General features: G+C 34.0%; 1 protein-coding gene across 5 annotated transcripts in view; it reads left to right on the forward strand.

The window, feature by feature from the left end:
- TRAPPC13 (trafficking protein particle complex subunit 13) overlaps positions 1 to 18,271 on the forward strand; it is a 33,383-nt gene that overhangs the window by 6,535 nt on the left and 8,577 nt on the right. For 3 of the 5 annotated variants that reach the window (XM_020910362.2, XM_020910363.2, XM_020910366.2), the window contains exons 2-8: positions 2,855 to 2,923; positions 3,466 to 3,565; positions 5,185 to 5,269; positions 10,251 to 10,378; positions 13,228 to 13,300; positions 14,306 to 14,350; positions 17,621 to 17,638. In XM_020910362.2, coding sequence (XP_020766021.1) covers positions 2,855 to 2,923; positions 3,466 to 3,565; positions 5,185 to 5,269; positions 10,251 to 10,378; positions 13,228 to 13,300; positions 14,306 to 14,350; positions 17,621 to 17,638 — 518 coding nt within the window. The remainder of the gene's footprint in view (positions 1 to 2,854; positions 2,924 to 3,465; positions 3,566 to 5,184; positions 5,270 to 10,250; positions 10,379 to 13,227; positions 13,301 to 14,305; positions 14,351 to 17,620; positions 17,639 to 18,271) is intronic. The other 2 variants (XM_020910364.2, XM_020910365.2) reach the window with 1 other exon arrangement.

Below are 18,271 nucleotides of genomic sequence, written 5' to 3' on the forward strand. Positions count from 1 at the left end.
GAAGCAATTCATTTCTCATCTTCCTAGACAAAGGTTTGAGAGTGCACTGCCACATCTTTGAAGCCTTTTTAAGAGTATTTAAAGCCTTGGGACTGATGATTCTAGCACTGATAGTACGGCTCAGCAATATTTGTAGGTTCCACTGTTAAGTCATCAATGGGAATAAATTGAGGAAACAAAAACATGTACAGGAAGGCGGATCTGAGGGCATTTGGTGAAATGCCAAAGCATTTAGGGCTTCCCTGTTAGCTCAGCTGGGAAAGAATCTGCCTACAGTGCAGGAGACCCTGGTTCGATTTCTGGGTTGGGAAAATCCCTTGGAGAAGGGAGCGGCTACCCACTACAGTATTCTGGCCCGGAGAATCCCAAAGCATTTACTCTCTAGGAAAGAGGCAACAATACCATAATTTTATTTTTCTCTGTCAATGTAATGAATGTAATTCATTCCAAGAAAACAGATGTGAAGGGTATCACATGAATTTCTCAGATGTGTTCCTGCATGATTCACTTATTTAATCTGCTCAAAATATCCCAGATTATTCCAAGGTTCACAAAATTGAATGCCTTCAGGAACTAGACAAGTAAAACTAAATATGGTAAGAATTCTAAGGATTCGACATAATTTTTTTTAATGTTCTGGCCAAGATGAATGTATATGCAAGTTGAACTAGCCACATTCATTAATTAATAACATCAAGCCAACCTTTTTTTAATATTTTAATTTATTGAAGACTTTTAAAAGTTGTTTTTTTTTTTTTTGGAAAATTTTAGCTGAAATCTGAGTTTCCTAATCAAATGTAAATCAAATGCCTGTATCCTCTTCAGGTTTTAATCTGTTTTCCTAGTTAAAAGTAAGAGTGAAAGAGGTTTGAAACACTTCCCCATTCACTTCTTTTCCATGTCACTGATGTGCAACTCGTTAATGTTCTGAGAGAGAGATGGACTTTGAATTCCCATGAGATGTTTCTAATAAAGCTTGACATTCCAGGTTTATGACCCTGGGCTTATAATTACTAATAGGGAAAATTATTTTCGAGCAGAATGAAGTCATCAGAGTCTAGTTCTGGCATCTATCTGCTTTATAATCTTTTATATATAAATTACCTTCTCAAGGCACCATCCTTATCTGTTATAGGAGGATAATGATAATTTCAACCTTATAGTTTTGAGAATTAAATGTGTCAGTACATTGTATTTAGCATGAAGTCTGGCACTAGTAAATGTTCAGTAAATATCAACTACACAAGTGGCTTTAGAAATTTTAAGGTTAGCTTTTTTTTTTTTACTATCTCAGCAGCCATCTATTCAATATAACATTGTTTAATGGCCTCAATTCATGAAAGTTAAATCTTCAAAAATACCACTTATGTGAGGATTAGGCATGAGGTGCTAATTCTGCAAGAACCTGTGGCAAGGCTACGAAACTGAACATGATACATAAGAGCTTAAACTACAAGGAGTTTGAATAGGAGTGCTATAAACTAATAAGTGAGTAAACATAGTTCATGATAAATATAAGGTGCTATGAGAGATGCGCGGCGGCCTCAGTAGTTGTGGCTGCAGTTCTCTAGAGCACAGGCTCAGTAGTTGTGGCACATAGGCTTAGTCACTCCATGGAATATGGGATCTTCCCAGATCAGGTATTGAACCGATGTCTCCTGCCTTGGCAGCTGAATTCTTCACCACTGAGCCACCAGGGAAGCTCCTAGGTCAATAAAGTTTTGGGTTTTAGATTTGAATGAACATTTTAATAAAAGTTCTAGGATTCATTTTCTGTAATAGAGTTTGTATGATTTTTACTTCTATATATTTGTCTTTATTTTGATGTGGTGAAAAGTAATCTTTTGGAAATAATTGAAAAGATTTTTTAATTAGAATGTCCTATCCTTGCTAGATTAGGTGTAATAAATTTTCACTTTTTCTGGTTCTCTATTACTTAATTTTTGTCTATTATTTGATACATAACAGTATTTGATATTTAAAATGTAAACTAAATTTCATTTTTCCCAGATAGTGAGCCAGTTTCCTAATACTATTAGTATTGATTGGTTTGGCTTCTTAAAATTTTCTAACATATCTGTATAGTCTTATGTTAATAAGCCTATTAGTTGATTATGGACTCACATGTTTTGCTATTATGTCCATTTTTTTCTCATTGTTTCCTATGAATTTCTATAGCTTACTTTTGTTTTTCTAGATAAACTTTAGATACGTTTTGTTATTTTCCACAGACAAATACTAGTTTTGGTTGGAATTCTATAAACCTACACATTTACTGATACTTTCATAATGTTTACAGAGAATTAATATTACTTAAAGGGCTACTTACTGAACCTCAGTGATCCATGATTATAACACATGGATAAAGTTTACAAAAATCCTTTTGGCGTAAAAGTGTTGTTTCATATTCAAAATGGCACATCCTAACGTTTTTCCCTGTCAGACTAATGTTGGTTAGTGATAATTTGTTGGCATTGTTCACAGTGAAGCCACTCAGGCTCTTTTTAAAGTCTGTCCTCCTATTGCACCTGAAGTTTTCAAGTTCTTTTATTTTCTCCTTTTTGTATAATGAGACATACTACATTTGCATATGGTTTTTATAATTCTTTAGATTGTAAGTAAAAGCAAAATTGTTTTTGTCATATATAAAATTCTTCTTGTTACATATTAACATTTTGAGTGAATTATTGCTGTATAGTAATCTTGGGAAATAATATTATACTAAGTTTAGGTAGTATTTAGATTATATTTTACTGTAGTATAAAATTGATTAATATCATAGATTCAACTTGGGAACACTGGAATAAAATATTAATACTTTCTTTCTTTTTTTCCCTACTTTTCTAATTGACAGTAATGCGGTTGACCAAGCCTACTTTATTCACCAATATTCCAGTAACATGTGAAGAGAAAGACTTACCTGGTATGACACTTTATTCTTCTTGTACCTAGGAAAGAGTTGCATTACCTTGGGAATAAGCCTAGCCTTGCCAATCTTACATTGACTGCTGTATCCTTCATTGCTTGTTTTTATGCATGTAAATATGGCCATCTGAGCAGTAAGTCTCACTCATAATCTATAAATCAAGATACTATTGATATCCCATGGCAACAGACACTTTTAGTTTTAGTAAAAACACATTTCTTGTATTAATGCTATTAAAATTTGTTTATCCTCACATGTTCCATCAATGTATGTTAGCATTCCCTTTGTTTAAAATTATTGGAGCTTCTGTATTTTATATCTCATGACCTACATTTTCCTTTGTCCGTAAAGTGTTCATTTTCTGTAGAAACAGAATTTTTTGGTGTGCATTGTTGTAATGAAGATTAGAAATTAGGTTTTTTTAAATATAATTTTTGCTGTGAGATTATTTTTTAAAATATCTCTCAAAACGATTTCTTCACATAAATAAGTTATTTACAAGGTCAATGTTAGAATTTGATGTTTTTCTCTTTCTACAGGAGATCTCTTTAACCAACTTATGAGAGATGATCCTTCAACTGTAAATGGTGCAGAAATTTTAATGTTGGGAGAAATGTTGACCTTACCACAGAATTTTGGGTAAGAATCGTATGCTCACATTTGAAATACAGTAGCACTCTGAAGCCATCACAAATCATGTTTTCAAAAGATAACTAAAGGATGGAAAAATGCTCATGATACATTTAATTGGTTGAAATTGTACTATGTGATTCTGGTTTTTTTTTTTTTTTTAATAAATGCATACCAAAGTATTAATAGTGGATTCTAAGGTGGTAGAATTTTAACTTTCTTCTTTGGTGGTGGTGGTTTAGTTGCTAAGTCCAGTTTGTGACCCCATGGACTGTGGCTCTAGGCTCCTCTGTTCATGGGATTTTCCAGGCAAAATTATTGGAGTGGGTTGCCATTTCCTTCTCCAGGATATCTTCCCTACCCAGGGATTGAGCCTGCATCTCCTGCATTGCAGGCAGATTCTTTACCAACTGAGCCAGTAGACAAGCCTATAGAGCTTTTTAAATGCCCGTGTATTCCTTTCATTTTAAAGGGTTCCATCTCAGTGTCTTCCAAAATCAGCTCTTTTCTTCACCTTCACGGCCCTTTACCAACATAAGTTATTGGACTTGTCAGCTTATTAGGAACTCTAAATGTTTTATTCCTTCTCTTGCTCTTTGTTATTCTCTTATTTTAGATTATTACTGAGGTAAAAGCCCTTGGTTCCACTCTTTTTGCAACCAAGATAATTTTTAAAGGTTTATAGAATTTGGTCATTGATTAGTGTCTTGAGAGCTTAGAAATATATTCATGTAAAAAATGTTCATATTAAAATATTTGTATATAAACCTACATACATTTATATGTTAATATGCATTATATATAATATATACTGAGGCTTCCCTGGTAGCTCAGCTGGTAAAGAATCTGCCTGCAACGCAGGAGACCCCTGTTCAGTTCCTGGGTCGGGAAGATCCACTGGAAAAGGCATAGGCCGCCCACTCCAACACTCTTGGGCTTCCCTGTGGCTCAGCTGGTAAAGAGTCCACCTGCATTGGAGGAGACCTGGCTTTGATCCCGGGGTTGGGAAGATCCCCTGGAGAAGGGAACGACTCCCCACTCCAGTATCCTGGCCTGGAGACTTCCATGGACTGCGTAGGACATGGGGTCGCAAAGAGTTGGACATGACTGAGCTTATAAGCTCCTATAAAGTCACTACTTATAAAGTAATGCCACTAGTCATTTTAATTAGAATAAGTTAGAAAAATAAAATAAATTGGTAAAACTACTCTGAGATCAATAACTCGATCCCTTCTAGATTCAGGGCATAAGTTATTTCAAATATTGCCTTTTGTAGCCTCCTTATTAACAAATCTTAAGACTTTTAACGTGGATCTGATTTCAGTGACTTATTTTTAGGAGGGCTGTTAGTTTGGGCAGTAGTTGAGAGTCAAGTTATGCTTTATAGATTAAATCTGTATTTTGAATTGCACTAGATAATGAGTGAGCAGCCTAGTGTAAATGAAGAAATATTGAAATAGTATTTCACCTGAGTTATGGAAGCCACTCTGCCATGACAAGGCTGTAATCCATGAAGGGATTACTATCCTTAAGTAACTTCTCCTTTGATATTCTCAGTGGTGCATAATTAGAATATTTGTGATAAAACTTGAATGGATTTCTGTGTAAAAATTTATTTTATTTCACAGGAATATATTTTTGGGAGAGACCTTTTCCAGTTATATCAGCGTCCATAATGATAGCAATCAAGTTGTAAAAGATATATTGGTTAAAGTAAGTGGCATTCTTTTTGGGGATAATTTTTTTTTTTTACTTTTTAATTTCTATTCTTATATTTTGAGACTTCATTAAAATACATGTTTGATACTGACTTTTTAATTGTTATTAACAGCAAGCATTAATTGAACACCCTAAGTTATAAGATATGCTATGCATAGAATCATTATTCTTTATCCTCAAAGTTTGTGATAGCTTGGATGAGAAAATATACCAAAGGTAATTAGCACTTAAATTTCTGTTAATGATTTATGATTAACGTAATAAAGTTTGAAAGAGGAAAGACCATCACTGGAGATCGCATCATTCGGGGAGGGCTGTTGAAGGAGGGGGAGCACAGGGTGCTGACAGAATGGCAGGGTTTCCAAGACAAGACAGAAGAGGGGCATGGTGATTGGAAGCAGAAACATAGGAATATGTAATGTGTTCTTGCAGCAGTGAACAGAATTCACTTAGTAAGAGCAAGTAAGGTTGTACAGATAGATCGGCAGTAACCATACAGTAAGTGAGCATCTTAAAAGCCAGACTAAGGCTGAGGTAAGACAGTGTGCAATCAGTGGAGACTTTTGAGCAGAGGTTCGTGTTGGAAGGCTGACACAAAAGCATTGTATGGGCTGGTTTGTAGGAAATAAGCCAGTTAGAAGAATCTTACAGTTTTGAGAATCAAGAGATAGAATATGCTAGCTCAGTTAAACACCTTGGATATATTCACAAAGAGAAAGAGCATGAAAAAGAAAAAAATTCATTGTCAAATCTGTATTCACATGGCATTTATAATAACAAAAGAGACAATACTAATACATACCCCACTTTGAAGTCCCTGAATTAAGAAATATTAGGTTAGAATTTACTGCAGAAAGCTTGCTGATTTTTTTTTTTAAACAAAATCTTTTTAAAAGTCTTAACTCTTACAGACAAAACCACTGCCACGCCCCATGACTTAATGTGATCTTTGCTTTCTCTGTATTTTTCTTGACATTTGCCTTGAAGTTTTATCATAATTTCATTCATTATTTGACAAACACTTATTAATTGCATACTGTGTGCCAGGCTCTGTGTTATAGTGGTAAAGAAGAGAAAACATCCCTTTTTAAATCCTGTTCATCCAAAAACCAATTTGGAGCATGAAACCTACCCTGTAATTGTATTCCCCTTCCTCAAGCCAGCCAGCCATTCCTCCTTTACTCTGTATTATCTTCCCCAAACATTTAAATTCCATAGGAACAGAGATTTTGGTCTCTTTTGTTCACTGCTTTATCTCCAATTCCTGGAAAAGTCCTGATGGTAATTAGGAAATAAATGTTAAGTGCAGCAGTTATAACATGGAAAAGGAAAAAGGTGAAAGTGTTTACCTATATATATAAAATACATACTGTAGTTATGATTAATGTTTAACAGATAATACATAGGGAAACAAATTGGACAGAAAGCCCATGGGTTTGACTGTTTTCTTTTCTTTCCCTCCTCCTTCTTTAATGCCTAAAATGTTAAAGAATTCTGGATTTAAGTTTCATTTCTTATTAGTTGTATAACCTATGGGGAGTTGTTCTTTCTGTGTTTTTTCACTTGTATGTAAAACAGGGATGGTACAATTACATGCTTCAGGGTTTATTCAGTCACTAACTTGTGTCCCACTATTTGCAACGACCCAAGGACTGCAGGACGCCAGGCTTCTGTGTCCTACACTACCTTTTGGAATTTGCTCAAATTCATGTCCGTTGATGGAGAAGGCAATGGCACCCCGCTCCAGTATTCTTGCCTGGAGAATCCCATGGACAGAGGAGCCTGGTGGGCTGCAGTCTGTGGGGTCACGAGGAGTCGGACACGACTGAGCGACTTCACTTTCACTTTTCACTTTCATGCATTGGAGAAGGAAATGGCAACCGACTCCAGTGTTCTTGCCTGGAAAATCCCAGGGACGGCAGGGCCTGGTGGGCAGCCGTCTATGGGGTCGCACAGAGTTGGACATGACTGAAGCGACTTAGCAGCAGCATTAGCATGTCTGTTGATTCAGTGATGCGATCCAAACATCTCATTGTCTGTTGCCACCTTTTCCTCCTGCCCACGATCTTTCCCATCATCAGGGTCTTTTCCAGTGAGTCAGCTCTTTGCATCAGGTGGCCAAAGTATTGGTGCTTCAGCTTCAGTCATCAGTTCTTCCTAAATGAATATTCAGGGTTGATTTCCTTCAGGATTGATTGGTTTGATCTTGCTGTCCAAGGGACTCTGAAGAGTCTTCTCCAGTACCACAGCTTGAAAGCATCAATTCTTCTGCATTCAGCCTTCTTCATGATCCAACTCTCACATCTGTACATGACTACTAGAAAAACCATAGCTTTGATGGTACAGACCTTTGTCAACAAACTGATGTCTCTGCTTTTTTAATATGCTGTCTAGGTTTGTCATAACTTTTCTTCCAAGAAGTAAGCATCTTTTTAATTTCATGGCTACAGTCACCATCTGCAGTGATTTTGGAGCCCAAGAAAATAAAATCTGCCACTGTTTCCATTTTTTCCCCATCTGTTTGCCATGAAGTAATGGGACCAGATGCCATGATTGTAGTTTTTAGAATGTTGAGTTTTAAGCCAGCTTTTTTTTTTTTTCTAATGTTTTTTTTTATTGGAAAAGCAATATAGGTGCTACATATGAGAATCACTTATATAACATCTATTTTTAAAAAAAACAATGCAGATATAAAACATTAATTGCATAGGGATTTAAATAGGATAAGGCCAAGAAGAATATTAAGTTTTAAAAAAAACCATAGAAAGGGCACTATGGTGTCAAAAGACAGAATTTCATTCTTAGAGCAATAAATCTGCATGACTGTCTAATTAAAAGTCACAGTATGTTGCTATAACTAATAGTGAATATCAACTGTGTCATTAATTACAAACTAGAAACCAACAACGTTAGAGGATTAACAAGAACACAACTAAAGCTTGTTGCATAAACCTGATCAGTGTATTAGCACATCAGTGCCTGGTACGTACCTGATTAGCTGTATAATCTACACTTTGCAAATTTTAATACATGGTAACAAGTGTGAAAGCACATCCTTACCACATGCCATCAGTGATTTGTACACTTAGCCAGCTTTTTTACTTTCTTCTTTCACCTTAAGCAAGAGACTCTTTAGTTTCTCTTCACTTTCTGCCATTAGGGTGGTATCATCTGCATATCTGATGTTGTTGACATTTTTCACAGCAATCTTGATTCCATCTTGTGATTGCTCTAGCCTGGCATTTCACATGATGCACTCTGCATATAAGTTAAATAAACAGGGTGACAGTATACACCTTGATGTACTCCTTTTCCAATTTTGAACCAGTCTGTTGTTCCATGTCTGGTTCTAACTGTTGCTTCTTGACATGCATACAGATTTCTCAGGAGGCAGATCAGGTGGTCTGGTATTCCCATCTCTTTAAGAATTTTCCAGTTTGTTGTGATCCACACGGTCAAAGGCTTTAGCATAGTCAGTGAAGCAGATGTAAATGTTTTTCTGGCATTCCCTTGCTTTTTTTATGTCCAGCGGATGTTGGCAATTTGATCTCTGTTTCCTCTGCCTTTTCTAAATCCAGCTTGTACATCGGAAAGGTCTCAGTTCACATACTGTTGAAGCTTGTAGCAGGCATCAAATGAGTAATGTGCTTAGAACGGGGCCTTGCACATGGTAGGGGCCCAATAAATGTGAGCTACTATTACTGTTTAGTAACTGAATATAATAACAAAAGAGAGGGATATAATAAATATCCCACTTTGAAGTGCCTGCATTAAGAATGTTTGGTTAGAATTTACAGCCAAAACCTTAACTGAATTTTTTTAAACAAAATCTTTTAAAAGTCTTAGCTCTTAAAGACAAAACCACTTCCACTCCCTGTGACTTAATATGACCTTTGCTTTATCTGTATTTTTCTTGACATTTGCCTTGAAGTTTTATCATAATTTAATTATTTGACAAACATTTATTAATTACTTACTGTGTGCCAGGCACCAGTTCACTGTTATAGCAGTGAAGAAGAGAAGACAAGAGGTTCCCACCTCAATAGACCTTACATTTTTGGTAGGGGAGATGGAAGGAAACAGGTGGACAAAAAATCATAAGGTAATTATAGATGGTAATAAATGTTACAAAAGAAATTAGCAGGGAATATGGTGGAAAGTAACTTAGTGGAGGCAGGTTGCTAAGTTAGAGAAGTTGGTTCTTTCTTAGTTGAGGACTTGAATGTTGATCTCTACTTCTACAAATCAGTTGGTTTCTGACATCTAATGTTGTTTTGAATGACTGTTTACCTTTTAGTGCTATATACTAACACATGTGTACACATCTGTATATGTTCCTGTAATATCCATCTGTATATATATAAATTTTAAAACCATAGGTTCATATGGATGCCCCAAATTCCAGTCCAGTACCAAAGGTGTCATTGTAGCCTTCTCACTATTCTTATTTGTACTTTTTTGTCTCCAAAGATCAGAAACCTGTCTCTTGCTACCCATAATGTGTATATTTTTTGTTTAATCCTGGTATACAAATAAAAGTTTTAGAATTGCTAATCTACAGGTACCCCTGCCAAAAAGCAGATGTTCAAGAGTAAAACATTTGCGTGCCATTCTTTTTGTTTTTAGTTTTTGTTTGCCAAACTTAATTGGTTCTTACTTTTCCTTTACTCTTGGTGTGGTTGTATTCATTTGCAGTAGAGTCAAGTTCATTTGATGCTGTATGGATTCCATTTTGGATTTCCCCCAACTTCATGGCTGATTTTATTTATTTTCAGGTGTGCATTTGTCTGAACCATTACTCTTTTCTAAGCATCAGAGAAATGTGACATCTATACAGAGAGATGTGTACAGAGAAGTGTCGCTCTCCTTTCATCCCTACTGCTTTGTTCCTGTTCCCCTGTTCCTTCTACCCATGCTCACCCACAGCCTGTAGGTAACCAAGTTCACTTGTATTTTATTCTCTCTTTCTTTCAAGGCTGATCTTCAGACAAGTTCTCAGCGTTTGAATCTTTCAGCCTCTAACGCTGCAGTGGCCGAACTTAAACCCGATTGTTGTATTGATGATGTCATACACCATGAAGTAAAGGAAATTGGAACACACATGTAAGAATTAATTTTACTACATTTCAAAGGCTTTTACTTATAAAAGCCTTTATTTGAAATTTTTGCTTTATTTCCACTTATTATCAAGCCTGAAATACTACTTCAGAAGGAGTTTTATGTGCCATGTTTATATGTTTGCCAGAAACAGACTTTAAACAAAATATTTATTGTGTAAGGGAAAAGAAACTCTTCATTTATCTGTAGTTTTATTTTTGCATCTGCAATCTGACTGAAAAATAAAAATCCATGCTGCAAACCTTTAAAACCCAGGTGGTACTCTAAAAGTATGTTTACTCTTTTGGAATGCTAACAACTGATGTTAATAACGTTTATTTTTAAATTCACAGCTTTTCAGTTCTGGGTTTAACTATATAAATACACTCTATCCTGAGAGTTCAAAAGTAGTGAACCAAAATAAAACAAACTATGAGGGAAAAAGAAATGTCAAAGTCTGTATCCTTGGCCTGTATAGGTATTTGAATGTGAATGCTCTGTTTTTCTTTGTCTGAGAGGTGAAAATGAACATTTCAGAGCCACCTAAAGTAATTTTAGACTTCTCTATATGCCTTAACACTCCCACATATAGTTGATTCACAAAGTCCTATTCTTGTTAATTACCTCTCAGCAGCTCTCTCCATCTCTTGTTACATCACCATTTCTGTTTCTCTTTCTTGTGTTAAAGCAGTTCATGTGATACTGTCTATCGTTTAATTCATTTTAGTGACAGGCTCTGTTTAGGCACTTTCTGAAATATATTCTGGGCTTCCTTGGTGGATCAAACCGTAAAGAGTCTGCCCGCAATGCAGGAGATCCAGGTTCGATTCCTGGGTCTGAAAGATCCTCTGGAGAAGGGAGTGACAATTCACTCCAGTTGGCTTGCCTGGAGAATCCCATGAACAGAGGAGGCAATCCATGGGATCGCATAAAGTTGGACATGACTGAGCAACTAACACTAATATATATTCTGTGGTTGGTATAAGCTTTGGTGTCAGATTTTCTGGAATTCAGATGTTAGCTCGATCCTTTATTTAACTATGTGATCTTGAATCAGTCACCTGACACTTCAGTGAGCTCCCATTACCCTTAGGAAATTCTAACTTTATATAGGTTTTGCAGAGCTCTCCATACCTAATCCTTACCAAATACTCTAGTCCACCTTTCATCATACTTTACACATACTTTACACATCACAGCTTTACACTGCAGTTATGTTGGATTCTTTTACCTCTGAATTCCTCCACAACTTGAAATGTATCCTTCTCTTACCTGTGTCATTTTGTTTAGTTTAATTCTACTTCTTCAAATATTCTATGTCTTTTGTACTTGAAATCACTCACTGAGTGCCTGGTGATCAAAGTATGAACTGCACAAAGTCGGCTGTATCCTCAGAATTTAGCAGAGAAATAATGGTCAACATTTGTTGAAATTGAGTTTATTTGAACGATAATAAATGTGTAAAATCCCCATTTTACAGAAAACGAGACTCTTGTAGAATTAAATAGCTGGTAAATAACGGCATGGAGCTCAAATCTAGCTTCAAAATCTGTACTTTGTTTCCAACCGAGAGCACTAGGAGAGCAGGTATTGAGTTTTGATCAACTCTAAATCCCTAGCACCTAGTTTAGTACTAGGTACAGATAGATATAAGAGAGAAATTAAATTACCTATAATGTCACCACCTAGCATAACCACTATTAAAATACTGGTATACTTCAGTCTTTTTATGTGCATATATAACAGATATGTATAAGTAAATAATATTTTATAAAATTTTGATAAAATTATCTATGGCTTAATCTTTTTTAATGCACCAAAAACAGTTTCCCACTTGAGTCAGTAATTTTTGAAAAGATTTTTCTTAAAATGATTTTATCTACACTCTTGGACCATGTACTGTAATTTGTTTACTCTGATGTTAAATTTTAGATTATTTCCACCTGTTCAGTGTATAAATAACACAGTGATGAACACCTTAATATTTCCTGTGATAGATTGCTTCAAATGGGTTTACTATAGGAGCGTATAAACATTTTTAAGACTCCTTTCCTGAAGGATTGTTTTCTCAATTTTTATAACCAGTAGCAGTAGAAAGAGAGTCAGTTTCTCTAAACCTTCAACAACCCTGTTATTTCTTGGAAAGAATTTTTGCCAGATCCTAAGGTGGGGAAAAATCTTACCTCATTATTGTAATTTGTTTCTTTTTTTTTTTTTTTTGTAATTTGTTTCTTTGACTACTTGTAAGGGTAAATATTTTCACATTTTTGTTAGTAAATCATGCTACTGTGATTTATATATATATTCTTTTCTCCTATTTTGAGTGAGATATCAACGTTATGCCTACAAAGCTTGATATTGTTAGAAGCCTTTTATCCCAATATGTTGTCCTTTTTAAAATTTTGTTTTCATGTCTTTGATTTATCCAGTTTGTAAATTTGTAGAGGTTATCCTTTCCATTGGATTTATATTAAAAAGGCTTTCCTCATCTTGGAATTATTTAAAAATTTGTATTTTCTGCTAGTTTATGTGAACTTATTTTTAATATTCAACTGTTTAGTTATCCTGGTATTTATTTTGGATCATGCTTCACTTTTTGAAGAAAAAAAAGTCACTTTCTGACTTCCAGCTTTAAAAATGGTGTATCTTATTTTACTAATCATAGCTTTCTTGTTCATGGAATTATATCTATATGTACTGAAACTTTTTTTCCTGCTCTAGGCTCATTTGACTACACTTTCACATCATTGGTATATTTTCCAGATTTGTTGATAGAGTTGAAATGTAGTAGGTTAACTATTAAGAAACAAAATTGAAAATGATTCAGAAATCATTAATACATCTTTCTGTTTCAGCTTGGTGTGTGCAGTGAGTTACACAACTCAGGGTGGAGAAAAAATGTATTTTAGAAAATTCTTCAAGTTTCAGGTATTAAATCTGATGGTGGTAAATTGTGTATAGATGCCTTACCCCTGCCCCCAGGAAATTAACACCTATTTATCTGCAGTAAAAACAGACTCCAAATAAAGCAAATACCCTAATGTTTTTGAATTTATCATGTTACTAGCAACCTAAAGTCAGACTAAGTTAAATAAAAACAGAAATTATCATTGGCAGTATAATGTTTTTATTTTTAAAAAAATTGTTTGGTTTTCATGCCTTGACAAAAGGCAAAAATCCAGAAGATGGATAAAATGACTGGAAAATCCAGACAAAATAAGTGTAAATAATATCAGATTTCTAAAGACATATTTAAATGAAGGATTATTGATTTGGGTTAAGTGGACCAAGCTTCCTTCAGAGAAATCATGAGTCACTGAAATTGCAGTTAGAAGTTTTTATTTATATGCAGTTTTCAAAGTCCATAATCAAAGAATAAAACCACTGTTTTAACACATCTGTGTGTATAGATAGGGAAATGAGATGACCATATACAGTTATGTAGATCTAGATATGACACTATATATATTTTTCATTCCTCTGTATGTGGAAGAAAAAGTACTGTTGATAGGAAGAAAAAAATTGCTATTGCTTTGTTGTTATTGCTTTTGTTATCACTCATCTCTTTAAGATTTTGCATGCCTTTTAAAAGAAAATGAAAGGTTTGATTGCTTATTTTGATATAGAGAAAAATACACAAACATACATACATATGTGTTCAGTTTAGCAAATACTGTGAAGGACAAATCCATATAACTCATGTAATTGTCACCCAGTCAAGAAATTATGGTAGCTTTTTTTAAAAATTCCTTTGGGATTGTTTTTGTTTGTTTTTGTTTTTACAAGAATATTGCATACCCATTTGAAAAGTCTGTTACAATTAAAATTGGAAAATGCCTTTGACAAGCTTAAACCCAAGATTTAAAACAAATAAGCAAAATAAATGGTCAAATGATAATAATCTTCTTTGATTGGTATGCTTTATTCAACTAGGTTCTCAAACCATTGGATGTGAAAACCAAATTTTACAATGCAGAGGTAAGTGTGGAGCACTTAATGGGATTTCATGTTCAACATTAAGATCTTACCTGACTAAAATTCTCATGTATTATATTTCTTTTCATATCAGAGTAAATTGCTGATATGACTACAAATTACTTGTGGAAAATGAGCATAAAGTTAAATCACAAGTGATTAATTTCACTGTAGATCTCTTTTAATCTGCTGTTTTCAATTTACATGGAATCAATATGCCTTGATTTTTATTCTCATTAACTTTGAGGCTTTTACCTCCTTTCATTAAATGACGACCCTGTGCTTCCATTTAATAGTTGTTGTTCCTGTCTAAAAACATTAGCAATCTGTTAAATATTTATAAATGTGGTTGTGATATTATAAAAATTGAAGTAGTAAATCTAAACCTTCAAAAAATATTTAATATTTATATAGAAAAATATTAAGTAGAACTCAATACATTAAATTCTTTGTCCTGAAAAGTCAGTGTGAGATTGCTAAGTTTAGTGAATGATTTGAACGTCTCCTTAGGAGAAACAAATTTGGCAAAAATATAGAAAGGAGTAACTTTTAGAATAGAAGATTATCTTCTGTTCTAACAAAAGATATAGAACAGAATTTGTCATAAGGAAAAGGTTTTATTGCTTGAATTTCTTTTACAAAATTTTGTTTTATTCTGGTATCTAGAATTCCAGAAAAAACAGATTTCCTAATGGGCCTCTTACCCTGTAAAATAATGTGTTTCAGATCATAATGATAAACTCAAGAGATATTCAAATATAGCATTTTGAAATGCAAATTATGTCTATTACCCAAAACCAGGTGATAAGAAATTTGTAGTCTCATGTCAAATTTGATAATATTATTTTTACCATCAGCATCTCAGAGTTTTTATTCACTATAAAGTTTGTGCTACAACTGGGCATACTAAAACATCTAAGATAAGGAACCTAACCTTGAAGTAAAAACCTATCAGGAGAAAAGAAAAAAGTGCATAAAATAAAAAAGTTACTAGTATAGTGTATGGTGAGACTAGAAAGACTGGTACAAAAAGATGTGATACAGGAACTCTGGGAATGAGATTTTGGAGTAGTCTTAAGAAAGCTTCATAGTAAAGAAAGAGAACTGCCTCAGAGTGTAGAAGTAATAGGTGCTGGAAATGTAGTGTCAGAGCAGTGAAGGCATTCCAACCAGAGTTGCAAGTGGAACATTGAATATGTAGTGAAGTGTATACATATCAGTATTTGGTGGGAGGATTCAGTCTCATCAAGGAGATTATTAGATGTTTAAAGAGTTGATGTTTCTTTGTGGGGAGGGATAGGAGAATTAGGATAATACATATTTGTTCTACCTTTTTTTATTATTAACAAGATATCATTGATTAATTACAGTATAGCTCTGTACTTAAATAGTCTTAATTTATTATTTTGCTGGGAAAGATTTCATTCATAGTATGAGGGGAGACTGCTAACTATTTTATTAGAAAAAGTAGTTTGGAAAATTAAAAACAAATATGTAGGTTGGTCTTTTTTTCCTGTAATCGGTTCCTAGGAAAGCCCATACTAAACTATTTTTAAGTTTTCTTTGTTGAAATATAGTGGTACATGAGGGTACTTGTCAAGTAGTTTTATCACACCAATATTATGGGTGAATTGCAAATTTTTTTAAATTGCTAATAATTCCATAAATAACATAAAAGTAACATACTCCCCAAGAAGAAAGGAAGAAACCCACAATTCTACCACAGCAAAAAGTAATTGGTTCTTCATTAACCAGTTTTCTCTTTCATTTATACTTCTCTTCATTTATATATAATATTCTGTTCTTATAATCATAGTAACAATTTTGCTTTTTCAATTAACATTAAATATAGACATAATCTTTAGTGTAGACTTTGCCAACCAACTTCAGCTAAAAAATTTTCATAAAATTCTGAACTTTTGAAAGTGACATTTCTTTAAAAATGAGAAGTGAGCAAATAGCATTTAGGATCTTTCTAATACATTTGGTATTACCTATTAGGTAAACTAATTCTGTTCTGCCTTTAGCATAAGGCAGATTCTATTAACCCCAACTAGGAAATTTGGGAGTTAGTTAAGCACACTAGTATCAATAGTTTATTGCACTATTCCATAGACCTTACCTGACAACTATTGTTAGCCCCACATTTGTCGCAAACAAATGCTGCATCTAAAAATTTTAATACTATGTGCTTCACCAAAAGGAAAACAAGCTTTGTGAGAAACTTTGTTGTAGTCTTCTAAAATAAGAAAGCTTTGCTAGGAAAAAAAAAATGACATAAGAAGCTAGGCTTCAAACCTTTGGTCACCTGCTGAATACAGTGCTCTGTGCCAGGTATGGAAGAGAAATAAATATAAACTGAACATCTTCCCTATCCTCATAGCACTTAGATTTAGTGGAGGAGACATAACAGTGCTTCCCTGGGGGCTCAGATGGTAAAGAGTCTGCCTGCAGTGCAGGAGACCCAGGTTCAATCACCTGGGTGGGGAAGATCCCCTGGAGAAGGAAGTGGCAACCCATTCCAGTATTCTCGCTTGGAAAATCTCATGGACAGAGGAGCCTGGTGGGCTGCAATACATGGGGTCACATGACTGAAGTGACTTAGCACTTGATATGACTTCATATCACAGTGTAATCACCCCCACCCACCCTGATCATCAAGTGTACTTATACTCTGGGAACATAGGTGAAAAATTATTTCCAGCTTGATGTTTGATGAAGAGCTGACATTTGAGATGGCCCTTGGGAAATAAGTAACTTTAGCTATATGTATATATATATGAAAAGAAGACGAACTATGAAATCTGTTAACTCTCAATTGTTTGATGGTCTAGTTCAGCATTCCCTGAAGTGTAAGATCCCATTATTAGATAAATTTAGAAGAAGCTATACAGTATCTGTCCTGAATGTGGCAGATATTTGTATACCCATCCTAAGTAATCTATGAAGAATTACAAAGTGGGTAAGAATTTAAAGAATTAGAAAGGCATGGGATATGCCTTTCTCCCCCAGGATATGCCCTTGACTATTGCTCCTGTTTAAGTGTCCACCTGCAGTGTTCTTCTCTATTCATTTAACCTTAGCAGTTTCACCTTTTTAGAAAAATGATTTGTCATATTTCTTTGTGTTGCTTTCTGTTTACGTCCTTGTTTTACTAATGCTGTCTTGTTTAGTAAATTTTAAAAATGCAGAAATGCATTTTATTTTAAAGTTATTCTTTTCCTTTAACATTTAATCTGATTTTTCTAATTTTTCTTTTTATTTTTCCATTAGAGTGACCTCAGTTCTGTGGTAATTTGATTTTTTATTATAAATTTATATGCTTTTCTTACTTACCACTTTTTGACTTTGCTTAATTAATCTCTCCATACAAACATAGTGGAAAAACAAAGTTAGTTGTGAATATACTTATATGACTTTGAAAATATGTATATAATTTGTACTTTTTATATTGATTGTCTTATTTATGAGAAAATATACATCAAAGATTAAATTGTCATATTGAAACAATTATATTCTTATTTTAGTGTGATTTTCTGTAGATATTTTTTAAGAGGCCTTGTTAGCCTTGTTTAAATAGCCTTTGAATTATCAACATCTTAACATAAAATATCCTGTGATCCTCCACATCTTTGAATGAACTGTGTAGTTGAAATTCATCTTCAAATGCACATTGGTTTTAGTCTTAATTCTGGGTCAGGTGAAGATGGCCCTTTAACAGCAAACTGAAGAAAATTAAATTTTCCCAAGTTGGTTAAAATCATATTTTCAAATTTCTGTTTAATATAAGCAACATTTGCTTAAAACATATTATATACACAATAAAAACTGCCTTAGCACTGAATTCTTAATTTTTTACATGTCAAGTAACTCTATACTAACTGTTCAAACTAACTTAATTTTCCATTATGCTGCTTGTTTTTC

Source organism: Odocoileus virginianus, chromosome 14 (genome assembly GCF_023699985.2).
Source record: "Odocoileus virginianus isolate 20LAN1187 ecotype Illinois chromosome 14, Ovbor_1.2, whole genome shotgun sequence".
NCBI lineage: Eukaryota > Metazoa > Chordata > Mammalia > Artiodactyla > Cervidae > Odocoileus > Odocoileus virginianus.